Source organism: Schistocerca cancellata, chromosome 8 (assembly GCF_023864275.1).
Source record: "Schistocerca cancellata isolate TAMUIC-IGC-003103 chromosome 8, iqSchCanc2.1, whole genome shotgun sequence".
NCBI classification, from domain to species: domain Eukaryota; kingdom Metazoa; phylum Arthropoda; class Insecta; order Orthoptera; family Acrididae; genus Schistocerca; species Schistocerca cancellata.
The window spans coordinates 588,613,347-588,634,268 of record NC_064633.1 but is presented as its reverse complement, the minus strand read 5'-3'; the positions used below and the strand labels follow the sequence as shown (position 1 = coordinate 588,634,268).

General features: G+C 43.6%; 1 protein-coding gene across 1 annotated transcript in view; it reads left to right on the top strand.

Moving 5' to 3' along the window:
* Window positions 1-20,922, top strand: part of LOC126094833 (hemocyte protein-glutamine gamma-glutamyltransferase-like) — a 369,792-nt gene that overhangs the window by 131,338 nt on the left and 217,532 nt on the right. Inside the window, exons 6-7 of the mRNA XM_049909430.1 lie at window positions 7,004-7,178; window positions 20,233-20,493. Of these exons, the coding sequence (XP_049765387.1) occupies window positions 7,004-7,178; window positions 20,233-20,493 (436 nt within the window). The remainder of the gene's footprint in view (window positions 1-7,003; window positions 7,179-20,232; window positions 20,494-20,922) is intronic.

Here is a 20,922-nt window from a genome sequence, read left to right as displayed (position 1 = left end):
TCTCACTGTCGCTCTCTGTGTGTGTCTCTCTCCCACTGTATCCTTTTTCTCTCATTGATACTCCACTGCCACTGTCTCCTGTCTCACTTAAACTCTCTTCTTTTTTTTTCTTGTTCTATGGCATGTCGGCAGCTCAAAAAATCTGTGAGTCCAACACACTTTCCCCCTACACCCACGTGTTTATAATTTCGGTCCAAAATATGCCCCCCCCCCTTCTTATAAATATGAGTTCTCCTGTCTAGAAGATTCCAGACCTTCACCCCCAACGGTACGTATGGTCTCTACTCATCTGTACCGTCCGGGGTGGCCGAGCGGTTCTAGGCGCTACAGTCTGGAACCGCGCGACCGCTACGGTCGCAGGTTCGAATCCTGCTTCGGGCGGGGATGTGTGTGATGTCCTTAGGTTATTTAGGTTTAAGTAGTTCTAAGTTCTAGGGGACTGATGACCTCAGAAGTTAAGTACCATAGTGCTCAGAGCCATTTTCTTCTACTCATCTGTATTTTTCATTCCCACTGTCTCCTCTTTCTTTTGCTCCCAACGCTTCTATCTCGTGCCATCTTAGTTTCCCTTTTCTGCCACCGGTTCTCTCTGACCATCAAAACTTCCTTGCCGCGCAGGATAACCGCGCGGTCTAGGACGTATTACCACGGTTCGCGCGGCTAGCCCCGTCGGAGGTTCGAGTCCTCCACGCCATGGGTGTGTGTTGTCCTTAGCGAAGTTAGTTTTAAGGTAGACTAAGTAGTGTGTAAGCCTAGGGACCGATGACGCCAGTAGTTTGGTCCCATAGAACTTACCACAAATTTCCAATTTCAAAACTTCCTCTCTCCTTTGCTCCCATTGCAATTGTCTTCATCCACCTCTCTTTCTCTTTTACTGTCACATTCTCTCTCTCACCATCACTGTCTCCTCTCACCTTCTCGCTCAGTAGCTCTGCCTCCTCTCTCTTCCACCTGCACTGTCTCTCTGTTGCTTTCTTTCAGAACAAAAAAGCGTGACTATATTCGCACAGCAAAATATTTGGTGACGAAGGCAGATTGGGGACAGAGGCAGCTGCTCCCCCAATTTTCTGTCAGTCTTTTAAGAAATATATTCGCCTTTTTGTGCTCCGACAGGAGTATTTTTCCACAGGTTCCCTTCTTTCACCTGCAACAGCTTGGTGCGCTGCATAGATAAAACAAATTCTACGTGTCAGTAAAACTTTCATAATTTATTTCTATAATTCGACACATTTCTATACTTTGATACCTATAAACAACAAATAACTACGCGTAATATAACCTTAACCAAAAAATCGTTTGCCTTACATTTTTTCGAATACTTCGCCCATCGGTCGCGCAATTAATCGAAGACGCCCTACTTATGATATACATCTTAAAAGAGTGAAAATCTTATTAGAAATATTTCACTGAATTTCAGTATTTCCAGTTTTACATCATTTTCAACGGTAATTTTAAGTTTTTGTGGCATGTTAAGTCACTTTTTAGCCCATTTATTTCACTGTAATACCGCTGCAGGCATATTCCTGCTGGCGTGAAGTGCTCATTATACGAAGACAAGCTCTCCATGAAGTTTTATTGGTAAAAAAATACTAACTAAAAACATACGCTGGGGATCTCAGAGCCCCTTGCAGTAACCCTGCAACCATTTCCATGAGTTGACTATGTCAGTTAAAATTACATTTACGCCTCAGACGGTATGTTACGTGCATATTTTACGTCAGAAGCACGTCGACTTTGAACCACCGGATAACGGATAATTATATCGAAAAAATTTTCAAGGTGTCACGAGGACATCATCTTAGGTACATATGGTAAAAATTTCGACTATTTGCCACGAACAGACATTATGTAAGAGGCCATCCCCACAACTTGTATTTTTGGTACCCAAAATCCGTGGTTTTTCTGGGTTTTCTCAGGAACCGCCCATGAACAAATAGAGCTTTTGTAATACGCTTTCGGTCCACAGTACACTACACCTAACGCAAGAGAACCAGCGGAGCTGCTCGATTTGCCGGACCTGGAGGATGTGTGTGATTTTCAAATTTTAACCCTGCAGTGTAGGATAGCTACAGTATGCCCGATATTCCGATAGGTATACAAATGGCCTCTTACCTCTGTAATTAACAGAACCCGAGACATGGTCCCCTTCAAAAGTCACAATTTCGCTCGCAGCTTTAGGGAACACATTCGTACCTTGCGCTGCATGCCTGGACCGATAACTGTATTTTCCTATCGACCATCGGACCCGCACCAGATGTAAGCGAAAAATGTAGAAAAATCCCAATCTCGCTAACACGTATGTTCACCAATAATACTGTCGTTACTGAATGGTATTCCAATCATCCAACACTCGAATGACCTAATTACAGCCTCACACCAGATGTAAGCGAAAAAAGTAGCAAAGTCCCAATCTCGCTAACACATATGTTCACCAATCACACTGTCGTTACTGGGTGGTATTTCAATCATCCAACAATCGAATGACCTAATTACAATTTCGTAAATAATGGGTGGCATTCTGCAAAAATTTCTAAATACCTTGTCCAAAAATTATCTAAAACATGCAGCTTGCAATCCGCCCCGTAATGAATATAAATAAAGGAACAATCAAATGATGGTACAGATGGTATAGGAGTAAGTAAGCTGTTCATTATTTCAAAAGTAATCGCCATAATTTTTAATACACTTATCCCATTGTAAGACAAGACTGTCAGTTCCTTCGTGGAAAAATATTTGCGTCTGCCTGTGGAACCATGATTGTACCCAGTCGTGCAGCTCTTAGCTCGGAGCAAATCAGTGGTAACGAATGTCTTTCGTCAGGCCTCCAAAGTATGGAATTCGCACAGGCAGAGGGCACTGGGACTTGATGTCGTGCTTCAATTTCTGAAAATTGTGCACGTACCGTTGTTGTGATGCCGTTTTCCAGCAAGTCAAAGAGCGGCGGGCCTTTGCAGTCAAAGAAAAATATCACCAAGACTTTTTCGGAGGTGTCATGCCTGTTATTTCGACTACGCTGCAAAAGCTTCGACGGGAATACTCAATACAGACCCTACCTCTCCCCAAACGATTTCCACATTTATGGAGTACTAAAGGAAGACGTTTGTGACCGCCGGGTTGCTTCAGAAGAAAAGGTGCGCGCCAGGATACAATCATGGTTCCATGAAGTCATTGACCGTCTTATCTCACACTGAGCTAAAATTATTAACTGTTATGGCAATTACTTCTTCCATGTATCCCCTTTTCGTTTGACTGCCCCTTATACGTTAGATCTGATGGTAACAAGTATACTGACCTCTAATAACCACACTTACGTCGGTATGAGTCACCATGAGACAGTTGTAGCAATGTGTACAAAGAGGAACTCAAAACATTTATAGTTGGCAGGAAATTGTTGAGGATCTGTGTCTCCATTTTTCAAATTGTTCAAATGGCTCTAAGCACTATGGGACTTAACATCTGAGGTCATCAGTCCCCTAGACTCAGAACTATCTAAACCTATCTAACCTAAGGACATCACACACATCCAGGCCCGAGGCAGGATTCGAACCTACGACCGTAGCAGCAGCAGGGTTCCGGACTGAAGCGCCTAGAACCGCTCGGCCACAGCGGCCGGCTCTGCATTTTTAGTAATCGAGCAAACACTGGATAGATACGTACGAAGGCCAGTTACTAATGTCTCGTATATTTTTGTCCTTTATTAAGTTACATAAGGCATGAGATGAAATGACGAGTTCCGTTCTAACTCTGGCCGAAGATGCAACGCATTTCCTTCTCTAGTCCTGCCCGTCTTTGCTACTAACAACACGACTATGGGTGCAGTGGATAGCATTTTGGGTTAGCATGCAGGAGGTCAACGGTTCGATACTGTGTCGTGGCGTATTTGATTTTATTTGCTACTTTCATTCTGCCTTACAATACTGTAGTATACACAGTTTCTTAAGCCGCATGTACCCGACATTTAGATATTACATGTTTCGAATTTATTTGCAAAGCACATTGCTAGCCTAGCTCTACTGGTGACGTAAGGGCTTATCGAAATGTAACGGACCTGAAAGTAGTAAGAATAATCGTTGGTGTTAATCGATGCAACTATAGTGGGAGGGTACACAGAGAACAGGTTAGTAATCTAGGATAAGCGATGGTGTGAAACAATTCGCGTCCACGGAGTACAAAAGGCTTGTTTAAAACCTGACCAGGGATAAAGATTGTACTTCCAGTTCTGTGTTCGTCGTACGTTAAGTGCAAATTTTTTGCAGAAAACTCACTGTAATTGTTGTATGATGATTAAGACACCAGATAGCGTATGACGGAGACTACGTTTAGCATATAAAAACAAATTCACCTCGACACGGAACAGAACCCTTGACGTCCTGCATGCTGACCCAAAACGCCATCCAGTGCAGCAACTCCACAGCACTACTCCGATAGGCTGAGAGAGGTAGTTACCGTACATGTGATTGCAGTGTTGCCAAGTTGCCTGTCTTTAACGTCCATTCACTGCCGGAAACATGCGCAGGTTAAAATTATGTACAAATGTCTCTGAGCACTATGGGACTTAACTTCCGAGGTCATCAGTCCCCTTGAACTTAGAACTATTTAAACCTAACTAACCTACGGACTTCACACACATCCATGCCCGAGGCAGGATTCGAACCTGCGACCGTAGCGGTCGCGCGGTTCCAGACTGTAGTGCCTAGAACCGATCGGCCACTCCGGCCGGCTCGAAATTTTGTAAGAGACATTTATCTATCGTTGTTATGTGAGGAATCTCGCTGCGAAGTCCGAGTGCGCAAATTTTTCTTCACCCTGTACACTCGATTACGAGAGGGTTATCCTATACGTTGTGCCAAGGTTGTACTTGAGTATTGATTGTCAGACAATTTGTAATCCACTTTATCGTAACAAACCGAATTAGGTATCTCTTGTTTCATTTACTAGTCACTGAATTCGTAGTAGATAGTTTTGGAGGCTGTCTAATTGACTCATGTAAGATCATAGGGCCAATTATAATACTTCTAGATTAGAGACAAACATCTACATCTACATCCATACTCCGCAAGCCACCTGACGATGTTGGCGGAGGGTACCCTGAGTACCTCTATCGGTTCTCCCATCTATTCCAGTCTCGTATTGTTCGTGGAAAGAAGGATTGTCGGTATGCCTCTGTGTGGTCTCTAATCTCTCTGATTTTATCCTCATAGTCTCTTCACGAGGTATACGTAGGAGGGAGCAATATACTGCTGACTCTTCGGTGAAGGTATGTTCTCGAATCTTTAACAAAAGCCCGTACCGAGCTACTGAGCGTCTCTCCTGCAGAGTCTTCCACTCGAGTTTATCTATCATCTCCGTAACGCTTTCGCGATTACTAAATGATCCTGTAACGAAGCGCGCTGCTCTCCGTTGGATCTTCTCTATCTCTTCTATGAACCCTATCTGGTACGTATCCCACACTGCTGAGCAGTATTCAAGAAGTGGGCGAACAAGCGTACTGTACCCTACTTCCTTTGTTTTCGGATTGCATTTCCTTAGGATTCTTCCAATGAATCTCAGTCTGGCATCTGCTTTATGCCCGCATCTCGTGGTCGTGCGGTAGCGTTCACGCTTCCCACGCCCGGGTTCCCGGGTTCGATTCCCGGCGGGGTCAGGGATTTTCTCTGCCTCGTGATGGCTGGGTGTTGTGTGATGCCCTTAGGTTAGTTAGGTTTAAGTAGTTCTAAGTTCTAGGGGACTGATGACCACAGCTGTTAAGTCCCATAGTGCTCAGAGCCATTTGAACCATTTGAACCATTTGAACCATCTGCTTTACCGACGGTCAACTTTATATGATCACTCCTAATGCGTACTCCCAGATAATTTATGGAATTAACTGCTTCCAGTTGCTGACCTGCTATTTTGTAGCTAAATGATAAGGGATCTATCTTTCTATGTATACGCAGCACATTACACTTGTCTACATTGAGATTCAATTGCCATTCCCTACACCATGCGTCTATTCGCTGCAGATCCTCCTGCATTTCAGTACAATTTTCCATTGTTACAACCTCTCGATACACCGCAGCATCATCTGCAAAAAGCCTCAGTGAACTTCCGGTGTCATCCACCAGGTCATTTATGTATATTGTGAATAGCAATGGTCCTACTACACTCCCCTGAGGCACACCTGAAATCACTCTTACTTCGGAAGACTTCTCTCCATTGAGAATGACATGCTGCGTTCTGTTATCTAGGAACTCCTCAATCCAATCACACAATTGGTCTGATAGTCCATATGCTCTTACTATGTTCATTAAACGACTGTGGGGAACTGTATCGAACGCCTTGCGGAAGTCAAGAAACACGGCATCTACCTGGGAACCCGTGTCCATGGCCCTCTGAGTCTCGTGGACAAATAGCACGAGCTGGGTTTCTCACGATCGTCTTTTTCGAAACCCATGCTGATTCCTACAGAGTAGATTTCTAGTCTCCAGAAAAGTCATTATACTCGAAAATAATACGTGTTCCAAATTCTACAACTGATCGACGTTAGAGATATAGGTCTATAGTTCTGCACATCTGTTCGACGTCCCTTCTTGAAAACGGGGATGACCTGTGCCATTTTCCAATCCTTTGGAACGCTACGCTCTTCTAGAACACCTACGGTACACCGCTGCAAGAAGGGGGGCAAGTTCCTTCGCGTACTCTGTGTAAAATCGAACTGGTATCCCATCAGGTCCAGCGGCCTGTCCTCTTTTGAGCGATTTTAATTGTTTCTCTATCCCTCTGTCGTCTGTTTCGATATCTACCATTTTGTCAAACTGGCTAGCTTACAATAGCTTCCCTATTTAGTGCTGCCAACTTAATAATTTCGTAGGTATTTTGAATTGATCTGCACTGGGGATGTTGAGTGAATTTGCTGACTGGATGTCGTAGCAGCCCCTTCGGCGTTATTTGCCCGCTTACTCGAGTTGTTTTGGTGCGAGGCCGCACAGTGTCTGGTGAGCGTGGTGGCGGTGTGTGCCGGCAGGTGAACTCCAACGACGACCGCGGCATCCTGGAGGGCCGCTGGGACGGCGACTACGAGGACGGGACGGCGCCGGCCGCCTGGACCGGCTCGGTGGCCATCATGCAGCAGTACCTGGACACCGGCGTCGAGGTCAAGTACGGCCAGTGCTGGGTGTTCGCCGGCGTCGCCGCCACCGGTGAGTCGACACGACAGCCACCTGGTCACTGACCGCTGAAACAAACCGTTTTCGGTTCCATCGATTTCTTCCTTCTCCAGTTTCAAATAATACACAAACTGGTGAGGCTAAATTCGAAACAGTATAGACTACCTCTACCATCATACGGACATACCACTGTGCGCTCTTCGAATCAGTACTCACAAGAGAACCTCCCCATCGCACCCCCCCTCAGATTTAGTTATAAGTTGGCACAGTGGATAGGCCTTGAGAAACTGAACACAGATCAATCGAGAAAACAGGAAGAAGTTGTGTGGAATTATGACAAAAATAAGCGAAATATACAAACTGAGTAGTCCATGTGCAAGATAGGCAACATCAAGGATATTGTGGCTCCGTAGCGCTGTGGTCCCGTGGTTAGCATGAGCAGCTGCGGAATAAAAGGTCTTTGGTTCAAGTTTTCTCTCGAGTGAAAATTTTTACTTTCTTTATTTTCGCAAAGTTATGATCTGTCCGTTCGTTCATTGACGTCTCTGTTCACTGTAATAAGTTTAGTGTCCGTGTTTTGCGACCGCACCGCAAAACCGTGCGATTAGTAGACGAAAGGACGTGCCTCTCCAATGGGAACCGAAAACATTTGATCGCAAGGTCATATGTCAACCGATTCCTCCACAGGAAAAGACTTCTGGTATATTCTATACGACACTGGTGACGGCATGTGCGTCACATGACAGGAATATGTTGTCGACCCACCTAATTTGTACACTTGGCGAATGGGTAAAAAGTTTCTTATATCTTGCCCGATTTAGGTATTGTTGTGGATGTGATAATCACTCCCTAAAAAAGTGATGAAAACATAAGAGTTTGTCACATAAACTGCAACAAATAAATGCAACAGTTTCACAGTCGCTCAGTTTTCCCTGTGCTCTGTCAAAACATATGTTTTTAACGTTTTCAAATTTTTCCGTGTGTAGACTGTCAAATCCAGCATATGTCCAAGCAAATCTGAACATGTCCTGGAATTTTGGAGAGCGAAGTTGATTATGTGTGAGTACCTGAACTTTTATAATTGTCTCAAAATAAAAAATTAAACTTGTCACTCGAGGAAAGATTTGAACCAAGGACCTTTCGTTCCACAATTGCTCACGCTAACCACGGGACCACGGCGCTACTGAGCCCAGAGTATTCTTGATGTTGCCTATATTGCGCATGGACTACTCAGTTTGTATATTTTGCTTACTTTTTTCATAGTTCCACACAACTTCTTCCTGTTTTCTCGATTGATCTGTGTTCAGTTTCTCAATGCCTATCCACTGTGCCAACTTATAACTAAATCTGAGGGGGGTACGATGGGGAGGTTCCCTTGTCAGCTTCGCAGCTAGCACCTGGGCACACGGACTGAACCTGATCACCAACAAAGCATCATCAGTCAGACGAGGGCAGAGAAGTGTGTTACTTAGGCTCTCTGGAGCCTTCGGCACCACCTCAGCGGATGCACTGTGTGTGATGCCCGGAATATGCACCATAGATATCACGATCAAATACAGAGTTGCAAGGTACTGGTTAAAGGTGGGGACACTAGATAAGGTACACACAATAACCGGTGTGCCGATACAGACAATACGTCACAGTAAAAGTTGGCGTTTGGATACATAGCATGGTGACTGGGATGTACGTGACAAGGGACGTAGACTCCCTGACATAAGAAAGCGGTTCAGAACGAAACATATCGATCCCGGCCGCGGTGTGGTGCATTTCTTGAACGGACACGGACCATATCCCACGCACTTAAACCGCGTGAGTCTGAGGCAGACACCCACACGTACAAGTGGGGAAGAAGGTTTCCCAGAACACACTGTCTTTCTCTGCGTGCAATACGTGAACAATAGACATACAGTACATTTAGACTACACAGAAACATAGGTATACTCGTATACACGGCAATAAGAAATGAAGAACAGAGAGCACAATTAAACGCAGACATGCGTTTATGTAACGTAATAACAATCTCCACACACTGAAAATCTGCCCACAGTGACAGCTAAAATAGTGAAATGGAGGAACAGGAGGAGAAAGATGAGATGTGTCAGACAATAAGCATAAGGTGCTGGAGATTTCGCCAAGAAATCACCAAATGCTCTAACGCATGAGCACCTGAAGTTAACACATAGGATCAAATATACATAGGATTAGCAATACTATTTCTCTACTAATAATCATTTGTGTGTATGTGTGTGTGTGTGTTGTGTGTGTGTGTGTGTGTGTGTGTGTGTGTGTGTGTGTATGTGTGTGTGTGACTGGCGGTCAACAGCTCGAAGAAACCATTCCGAGGTATTCACCGTCAGTCACAATCGGTGATGGCACTAACAATGTCTCCTCTTTCCTATCACCCTTTTCTGTTCTTCTTAAAAAATTATTTATATTTTAACCTTAAATTATTGTTGTTTTGAAAAGTGCTATTCTTTGTAAATGTTGTAGATAAAACAAAAGAAAAGAAAACAGCAAAAAGAATGAAAAACGAAAATCGTAAAATGTACAACCTGTTTTAAAAACTCAGGTAACAGGTCTATAATTTGGCAATAAATAAATAAAATAAATACTCTCCAGTTTAACCTGACTATTAAAACCGCTCAAAATAACCGGTTTCTGAAATAAACGATTTTCAGTTTTTTACTCCTGTTACTTTTTGAAGTAGCCGTAGAAATCAAAGAAAGGTTGGAACATTTTCACTCTCTGAGTTTCAAGACACATTCAATCAAAATATTAAGTGAAATATGCAAATGAAAGAAAGCTTAGTGCGCCCACCGTTCACTGCTATTCTCAAAAAGTGGTAGGTGTTTGATTACTGTTCAAAATCGCCAATATTCTCCTACTGAGTCTAAATTTTTGAAACTCTGCTCAAAAATAATGCCGTAATCGGGGATCATACCACTATCTGGACAATACAAGAAGACAGTCCTAAAGGGCAAAAACTGTAGTTGAAAAATTATTTTTCTAGAGTTAATTTGTCCGTTTTTTATAGTGCTACAAGCAGGCAAAGTGATTCTATGGAGACACAGGCAGCAGAACAAGAGCTTTCTATTTTCATTGTAAACTATGAGTGAACTGTTAGGTCTTACATCTTTTGTTCTTGTATTATATTACAAGTCGGTTGTGGCTCGTCGCATTTCAATTTTTTAAAGAAAATGGAGCATTTTACGTCACTGATCTCGCACTTCGTTAAATACTTCGAGACTAGGTACGGTGCCATTCTGTAAGACAACTGACGTCCGACGATGACAGTGACAAGCTACCACACAGACCAGGCTCGGCAAGTCTTTCACACTGCATGCACACGTGTACCACCTAAAAGGCCACACCGCGTGCTAACAGATACATTATTTTTTCAGAAATACTGTACCAGTTCTTATGCCATGTGTTTGTTGCTCGCATCTGTCGGTATTGTTATTAGAATAATTTTCTACAATAGCGCAATACTTCAAAGCAATGCAAATTTTAAGACTAAAAATTACTCATTCTTTAAAAAGGACTTATTTAAAAACGAAAAATTTTAGAACTACCGCTATGGGTAATTGATACTGTGGTTTTTTATCCGGTTTTTAGTAAAAAATAAAAACACCTGTTATAACCGAGACCAAACAAATACCGGAAAATACCGGTTATGCAGAACTAAATTACCGGTATAGGTCTTGACCGGTCGTTTTTCCCCCACCCTCAGTTACTGGCCGGCTCCGCGACGCACCGCGCCTCTACACTGCCCTGTCTGTATAAAACTGTAGCCAATGGCTGGCACTTACGGGGAACGACAGGCTGACGGGCGAAACTATTTCACAAATTCAGTAACTTTTTTCCTCCATACTGGAATGTAGTAGACAAAAGGGGTTTTCTGCAATGAATAAAGCATACGTCGAAGTTTTTATTGGTATTGTTTATTGAAAAATATTAATATCTTCACTGTATAACTGTGATTTTCCCGAGGCAGCTCTGAAAGGAGCTAGATCGACGATTTTCGCTCGCTGTAACTACGGTTGTGGTTATTAGAAACAGGAATTTAACATATCACCCTTATCCTTACACATGTAGTCGTAATTTTAGTTCACCGAAGGAATCTGAAAAAAAGGCGAAATTACACATATTTGAAGAAAATAGCCATTTTTGGAGCCCTCTTTTTTAGCCGAAAAAAATACTAACAACATATAAAAATAGGTTACGGTGAAATGAGGAGAATTCAATTTGTTTCAAGGGGGGCCAAAAATAATTAAAATCGGATGAAAATTGTAGCGTGGGTGACGACATCCATGCCGAAAACGATGGTTTTGAGAAAGACTTCTTTAAAGTTTGACACGTATTTATCGTATAAAAAAAGGACACAGCTTGAAACGTACGAGATATCATAGATTCCTGATCCTTAAGAACTATCGCCCCGGCAGTAAGATGTCCGGTTTCTGCCATTTTGACCTGATAAGCCCTCATTTTCGTCCTCAAAGCCCTTTTGGTCGCTGAACGCATCGCCGCTGGCGTCTCTATCTTCACAGAATCGGTGCGTTTCATCGCTGACTTTGATTTGAACGGCATTTGCCACGTGCATTACACGTGAAAAATATCAAACAAAATTGATTTTCACTTTACGCCGAACAGTAAAACCACTCGTCTCGGAATGACACCGACTGACGCTAACTCAGCCGTGAAACAGCTGACTGAGCGTCTACCAGTGGGCGCACGTGAGAAAAGTGAAAGTCTACTATGCGTTCGAGACATTAGTAAACGTTAGCACCATTAGAATGAGCCCTAAATATCTCACAGACGCAACAAAGGGAGCGTGGGCGGGAAACTTTCTAACGCCGAGGCGTGCCGTGAACGCTCGCCTTCAAACGCTCACACAATCGTTACTTTTTGGAGTTCGCGCGTAATACTTTGGGGAACAACTCTTCAGTCTATATACATTGGCTAGTGCTGGCGTAGCAGACGTTGTGCCGCTACCACTCGGCCAAGTAGCTACCCAGGTGGCATAAAGGGTCTGAGTGCACACGGTTCCAGTCCTCCCACCAGGGATAACTACGTGGCAGTACGGGGAATCGAACCCGGATCCTCCGCATCGCACTCACAAGGGAATGGTCAGACTTGTCATGCCGAAACATGTATTGCTTTTTTTAGCACTGGTATTTAACTGTGCAAAAGGTCCGTATGCAAAATTGTAGCTGCTGAGATGAACTGGAAGTCACCTTAAAAAAATCACGAACATGGCTGTGTTTCCTGCTTGGCGCCAGCAGTGACGGCTGGCCACCCCTGGAAATGGCGAGTCGCGAGCGTTGTGCGCGTGGTCGGCAAGGGCGGCCCTCTTATCGCGGCGTTCACTAAAGAGGAATATCGCTGCACGGTTTTGGTGGAAAGGGGAAACGAATATTCGTTTCTGTGGCATGCACGTCCTTTTAATTTCTGGTACGTATTTCGAAACATACCGTCCTAAAACTGGTTAGAGATGTGAAAGATGTTCTGTACATGTTCATCTATACACCACAAGCCACTTTACGGTGAACATTCAATCTCCCCTCACAGGTGATGGCGAACCCTGTAAATGTTTTGCTGCTTGCCATGGAGATATACCACAGACCCCAACTGAAGCAATCAACAGAAAACACGCTTGAAAATTATGTGTTGTGCGACATGGTTGTTAAACTTGTAGACGAGCATGTAAATGGCGCAGCATGTGGCTAGAAACAACTGAAACACTCGATATTGCAGACTGTGAATCTACAGACGGCGAAGACACCGACGCAAGTTGCACTCATGAAGACTCTTCGAGTGATAGTGCCACGTACCATCATCAGTTATCTCCGAAAGTAACACCAGCAACTACAATTACCTTATCAGACAAAGAAAATACGGTGACGTATTGGTTGAACGAAAGTGGTAAGAAACGCCTACGTGTCAGTACTGTTCAAAATAAGTATCGCTTTGTGCGTTCTGAACGTGAATTGTATAGATGGAAAAAGGAAGTCGCTGGACGACGTAAGAGTGGACTGGAAATTACGACGGAGATAAATGCGCGACTTTTTGAGCTATTTACCGATGCCAGACAACAGGCATTTAGTGTCAGCGATACAACTTTGCGTGATTGGGCGTTAGAGATTGCCAACGCGATAGGCGCTAAAGAATTTACAGCTTCTCAAAGTTGGATTAGTCGCTTCAAAAGATCACATAAAATTGTGGCAAGAAAAATAACGAAATTTGTATCAAGAAAGAGGTCGGAAAATGAAGTTACACAAATCGAAATGATAGAAGCTTTTCTTACGAATGCAAAAAATAAGATCGCTAGTTTTAGTGAATCGCACGTGTACAATGCAGATCAGTCAGGTTTTCAAAAAGAAATGCGTGCGAAAAGAACACTGTCATTCAAAGGGGAAAAACATATTGAGGCGATTGCGCAGTCCACGACTGCACTCACCCATTGATACACTATAATGCCCATAGTTAGTCTGGATGGTTCATTGCTGCCTAAACTACATGTGTGTCTTCAAGAACTGGACGTTTTGGACCACGTGTCAAAATAACAATGTTCTACACAAACAATCTTCTCCAGACGCATCGAAGTCTGGAAAAATGGGAAGTGGAAACGTTACACTTTTCATGCGTCATGCTTTTCTTCCGTTCTGCGGGAACAAATCTCTTCTCCTTCTAGATTCGCGGTCAGGTCATAAAAGGTCTGATTCATTAAAAGCTGTATTTCGAGCCCACCCTGACAAAGAAGTAGAGATACTTCAGATTCCACCCGGCACGACGAACGTAATTCAACCTTTAGACAGAGAATATTTCCGTCAGTGAAAGGCATTTTACAGAAAACTAACAGAGAAAATTATTGTGTGCAGATCACTGCCATTTCCTGTCTATCACCGTGACAATATTCTCAAGCTGCAATCAGTAGTACATTATCAATTTTCCTCCCCACGTTTCCAGAATTTGATTAAATATGCGTGCACTCCTCGAAATATACTCATACTAGGCCTGATTCATTCCTAACACCAGCCCAGTTTTGTCTACGGACATCTAACAACGTCTGTGATTCGCAGAACTGTCATATGTCGTCTTTGCTTGTATGTTCTTGTTGCACAAAAAACCTATGTTTTGAACATTGTATCAATATTCCTCATTTTTGCGGTAATTACAAGAAATAAAATTTGGACGTGTTCTAAACCGTATATTTATTTGTGTCTATTTCATAGCTATTTGGAAAGCATGTTGTAGATAACATATCAGCCATATTTGTCAACGAATGTTTAATTATCATACGATCCCTTTCACTGGGGGAATCAGCTCTCTCACTGCTGTGGCAAGAGAGCGGTGCGTAGCTAACGCCACCTTGTCCCTAGATGGCGTTGGTATAACGTAGTGAGAGAGGTCAGGGTTGTACAAGAGGCAGTTATAAGCGCGGAAACCATGCGGCAATAATGTCTTACTTCATAAAACTGTTTACAGACTTCCAGGTCATGTCAGCAGCTAAAATTCTGCGTACAGACTTCTTGCAATGTTAACTCACAGTGGTAAAAAAAGCAACACAGGTTTCGACATGACAAGTCTGACCATTCCCTTGTCAGGCAAGCTGACTACACAGCTACGGAAAACGACGCCCCATCCCTGACACGTTCGTTTCTCATCTGGTACAGCCTTGTGGCACCCATGGATCAGTACCGTACAGAATTATCTTTCCTACTCCGTGCAGCACTTCTTCGTATGTTTTTGCGCTGATGAACATTCTGAGTCTTTTAGAGGCTCTGCCACAATCACGGGACTATCAGGTTTCAGTTGGGTACTTTCTTGACACCGACAGTATTAGTTCCTGCTCGATAATGTACGATCGCCTCGTCATCTGAACTTATAAAAAGAGCCGAGGCATTTAAACTGTATAGTTTCGCGGACTAACTGGTTCTTCGTTAAGACGGTGCCGTTAGTCTGAGTTCTACGTTTAGTTACTATGTTTTCTTGACGTTTATTCTGAAGCCGTTATCCTCCATTCTCCAGGGCAGGTTCCGACTTTCGAGAATTTAGTAGGATCAGTCAACCTGCATGTCTCAAAAGACTGTGGTCATAATTTTCAATCCCGGACACCGATATTTTGATCATTTTGTTGATGGGAGGGCTCATTGACATTAATAGTTTGTTCATCTTGAGTGCCACAGGATGCAACTATGTTTCATCTTCTGTGCTGCATCTGCGACCAGCGGGCAAGAACGAATCTCAAAACGTAAAAAACACAAAGTTTATATCCTGCAAGTAAACGCAAGGACCTTTCCGGTGAAGGTGAGCTGCGGGCTGAATGCCTAACTAAGAAACAATACTTTGGCTGAAGGTTGAATTACAGCAGGAACAAATAATTTCTGGATCGACGCCCGGACAACAAAATAACCGTTGGCATAAGCGCAGTTCTAATAATAACAACAGTTACTACATCAACTAATTAGTTCTGGCGGAAGGCCGATATTAAAAAGTGCTTAAACCGTTTAGAAATTAGGCTGCCCACAGTCAACGTAGTCCTGAATAGTAACATGTAGGTCAGTTGCTGGACTTAAACACCAATCAGTGATGAAAACGAACTCCTTCGCGACGGTAATGTTGTATAAAAAACATTCTCGAGCTTTTTGTCGCATCAGTTCAGGATAAAACCTCGAGCTTTCGATGATTACCCCCATCATCTTCGTCAACAGCAACTCACAGTACACCGATCACTGATAGTCAAGGCCCACAATGGGTGAGAGGATTTAGAGTTCGGTATACCCTAAGTTAAGAACCAGTATTAATCACACGTCCAAACTGTTGATATGACGTCATACACCGTACGTCAGCTAGTAATGGTCCGGTGCCTTGCGGCTCCCTCGGGAGGAAGACTTGGTGGAGTAGCCAGCGGTGGACTGCGACGCGCCTTCCTGGATGCACCGTAGCGTAGTGAGTCCCTGATTTGGGAAGAACTGTTTCTCTCGGGACATGGCGCAGCGGCTTATTCGGTAAAGATTGATTTCTGTGGTCTGTTCGCGGCCTTAAATGGGCTGCCCTTGGCAGAATAACTCACCCGCTATTCTCAGTCACGTGTCTACGCGTAACACTCAGGTGTCTACGTATAACGTACGTCGCGACCTCCAGCGGCGTACCTGATGCCTCCTGGAGGCTGCGGATGTGACCTCGACTCTGCTTTTTTGTTTTTGTTTTATTTGGCCTCCAGAGTCTGTACTTTATTTAGCCATCGAGAACACATTTTTACACAGAATACATACTTATACACGGAAAATACAAAAATGCTTATTTATTTATTTATTTATGCATTTATTTTACCTGGCAAGATTAGGGGCTTCAGGCTCTCTCTTATACCTAACCAGGCATACTCAGATTGAACATTAAGTTTCTACAGAACATTAAGGACATATAACGTGTTATACAGAATTAATGTTAAAGAAAAGTAAATAGAGATTACAACAGTAGTAAAATGATAATTATAACAATAAAAAATCATTATAACAATCAAGAATAGTAATAATAATAATAATAATAGTAATGACTATGTATATGAAAGTAAACATATTTTTCTTTTATGAATGTCAGTCCTATTGCTAGTTGGGAATTTTCTCGTTATGTTCTTACAGCTTGTGAGTTATTCTCATCGAGCAGAGACATAAGACGATAGAATGGGGTGAAAGAGATGTAGAAGAGGTAGATAGGTTAGAGGAAGAGAAATAGAATGGTAAAGTTCGAAGCTATGATGGAGAGGAGAAAGAAAGAGATGAGAGGGGCACAACAATGGTGGCTATACCGTCCCTAATATGTAAGTTTTGAGTTCCCTCTTGAATGTTGAGTGGTTCTGGATAAGACACAGATCACAGGGGAGCGCGTTCCATAGTCGTATGTCCGAGATGGAGAATGACACGGAGAAAGATTTTGTGTTATGTAAAGGTACAGCCAAGATCCTAGACGTATCCGATCTGGTATTGTGGTTGTGGAATGATGATAGGTGTTTAATGTGAGAAGATACGTATTGGGGGCACCAGTGGCTAAGAAATCGATGAAGTAAGCACATCGTGTGGAGATCGCGTGCCTTATGTGGGCGTATCCAACCTAGCTGGGAGTATGAAGGACTGATATGATCATACAACCGTATATTGCACACGTATCTAACGCAAGCATTCATCACTAGCTCGAGGCATCTCGAATTTTCACTATTTGTGCCGTGTTGAACTACATCACAGTAGTAAAGATTAGGCAAGACTAGTGTTTGGACTAATTTTTGTTTAACATGGGTTGGAAATATTTTTCAAAATTTTTGAATTGCATGTAGGGATGAGAGCGATTTCCGGCAAGCTGTGACTGTTTGTTCTTCCCAGTTTAGGTGCTCATCCAAGATTATTCCAAGGTCTTTTACTGTTTTTTGGTATGGTAGTTGGGTACCATTGAGGAGTACAGGGTTATTACAAATGATTGAAGCGATTTCACAGCTCTACAATAACTTTATTATTTGAGATATTTTCAAAATGCTTTGCGCACACATACAAAAACTCAAAAAGTTTTTTTAGGCATTCACAAATGTTCGGTATGTGCCCCTTTAGTGATTCGGCAGACATCAAGCCGATAATCAAGTTCCTCCCACACTCGGCGCAGCATGTCCCCATCAATGAGTTCGAAAGCATCGTTGATGCGAGCTTGCAGTTCTGGCACGTTTCTTGGTAAAGGGGGTTTAAACACTGAATCTTTCACATAACCCCACAGAAAGAAATCGCATGGGGTTAAGTCGGGAGAGCGTGGAGGCCATGACATGAATTGCTGATCATGATCTCCACCACAACCGATCCATCGGTTTTCCAATCTCCTGTTTAAGAAATGCCGAACATCATGATGGAAGTACAGTGGAGCACCATCCTGTTGAAAGAAACTACGCGTGAAACTTGCCCGCACGCGTTCAACCGTTTCTTCGCACACTGCAGGCCGACCCGTTGATTTCCCCTTACAGAGGCATCCAGAAGCTTTAAACTGCGCATACCATCGCCAAATGGAGTTAGCAGTTGGTGGATCTTTGTTGAACTTCGTCCTGAAGTGTCGTTGCACTGTTATGACTGACTGATGTGAGTGCATTTCAAGCACGACATACGCTTTCTCGGCTCCTGTCGCCATTTTGTCTCATTGCGCTCTCGAGCGCTCTGGCGGCAGAAACCTGAAGTGCGGCTTCAGTCGAACAAAACTTTATGAGTTTTTCTACGTATCTGTAGTGTGTCGTGACCATATGTCAATGAATGGAGCTACAGTGAATTTATGAAATCGCTTCAATCATTTGTAATAGCCCTGTATTTGAGGGACTGCTTCGCGAAAGTACCGGCTGATTAACTTTGGATGAGATATAAGTATGACCTGGGATTTCTTGATGTTTAGTTTCAGACCTAGGTTCTGTGCCCATCGAGAAACAGAGCAAAGATCTGCGTTCATACTCGCTACTGCGTCAGCAATGTTCTTGGGGCTTGCACTTATGTACAGTTGGATGTCGTCGGCATACAGATGGTAGTTGTAGGAGTGAATCACTGAAGAAATATCATTAATGTACAGTGAGAAGAGTAATGGACCAAGGACGGAGCCTTGGGGAACTCCAGAGCGCACGTTTTTCCATGATGACTTTTCCGACCCACAAATGACTTGTTGACTTCTGTTTTTGAGGTAACTGTCGAACCAGTGTATTGCGCTGTTTGAGAAATTCAGCTGTTTCATTTTAATTAGTAATATATCAAAGTCAACTGTATCAAAAGCCTTGCTAAAGTCAAGCAGTGTTAGGATGGTAGCTTCACGTCTGTCCATAGCATGTTTAATGTCATCAGTTACTTTGATTAATGCAGTTGCTGTACTATGGTGCTTTCGAAAGCCTGACTGATATTTGTCATGGATGTTATGAGTTTTGAGGTAATCCGTCAGCTGTTCATGGACGATGTATTCTAGGGCTTTAGATATTGCAGGTAGTATGCTGATCGGCCTGTAGTCACCTGGCGACTTAGGGTTGTCAGTCTTTTGAAAGTTCAATCCGTCAACTATTTCTACAACAGATGTTTAAGAAGTAGAATGATAAGTAATCTAGGCTTATTTATGTAGTCAGTTCACACAGCTTCTTAAATTTAGTAGTAACTGATACAGATAAATGATAATATGACTCGTAGAGATCTTTGCCTATGTCTTTAAAAAAATTGACAGTCACTTTATGCAGGCGACTGTCTTTACAAACAAAAGCAGAAGACACTGATTGAGGGAGAAGGTAGCCCATACTCGCCAGAGTTCTCAGATATTACGATCGTTCATTGTCAAATGTGGACTCTGCTTAGCGGCCAATAGGCTGTGCCCTACTCTATCCGGGACTCGCCTGACGGGTCTGTTGTGCAGGTGGCCGACATGTAGGCGCTCGGCTCACGACAGAAGGAGCACGCCGCAACCCCCACCCCTCCCCCTTTCCCGTCTCGCCAGGAGACACAATCCCATTCGCTTGTCTTTACTCTCGCCTGGCATTTTCTGCGACACCCAGCGCCAACACATTTTCCAGTAGTCCAGTGTGTTGTGCAACATCTCCACTGGATTGTCAGTCAGCTTGTTTAGTTCGTCTGCAATCAACCTCAGATGACCACCCACATTTTTGCTCGTATGACATAGTTTGCCTTATCAGTTTCCTGGAACGAAATCGATACCTGCTTTCGTGATATTACACTCGCTCTTAAACTGCCATTAGTTGGCGACGAATGGCTGCTTGGTACTTATTACACTTCACAAGTCACTCTCCGATTGTGTATCCGTCAAAGCCTTCACATTGAAACAGATTTATTATCTACAACTGCATAGCAACCTCCGCCTACCGGCGGTGTTCGAAATCGTTGATCGTCTCTTCTATCTAGAAATGGAGCTGATTTCGCACAGGATATTTGTACACACGTCAGACTCCTTGCTGCATTCCTTATACAAACACCGTCGCACTTCCAATTTACCATGTAATCTACCTGCTGCGAACGTACGGAGGGCGAGAGACGCCCGCTGCCGCGTCACGCGCTGATAGTGTCCCTTTGGTCTTCCGCAGTTTGCCGCGCCCTCGGCATGCCGGCGCGAGTCGTGTCCAACCTGGTGTCCGCCCACGACGCCAACGAGTCGCTGACCATCGACCGCTACTACGACGCGGAGAACAACGAGATGGACGAAGACCCCAACAACCCCAACTTCGACATGGACTCGGTGTGGAACTACCACGTCTGGACCGACGTGTGGATGGCTCGGCCGGACCTGCCCAAGGGCTACGGAGGCTGGCAGGCGATCGACCCCACCCCGCAGGAACTCAGCACTGGTGAGTAACCCCCGGGAGTACTTGGTTAAAGTTCACTCAAACATTTTAAGTACCATCAAGTGTGTTACTAGTCAGGTGTAACAGGATTTTTGATTAATGGCTCTTACTCAGTGAAATGTGTAATAAATAATAGAAATGTTATTTGTAACTGGATGTAGATGAAGACGAAATGGGAGATACGATACTGCGTGAAGAGTTTGGCAGAGCATTGAAAGACCTGAGTCGAAACAAGGCCCCGGGAGTAGACAACGTTCCATTAGAACTACTGACGGCCTTGGGAGAGCTAGTCCTGACAAAACTCTACCATCTGGTGAGCAAGGTGTATGAGACAGGCGAAATACCCTCAGACTTCAAGAAGAATATAATAATTCCAATCCCAAAGAAAGCAGGGGTTGACAGATGTGACAATTACCGAACTATCAGTTTAAT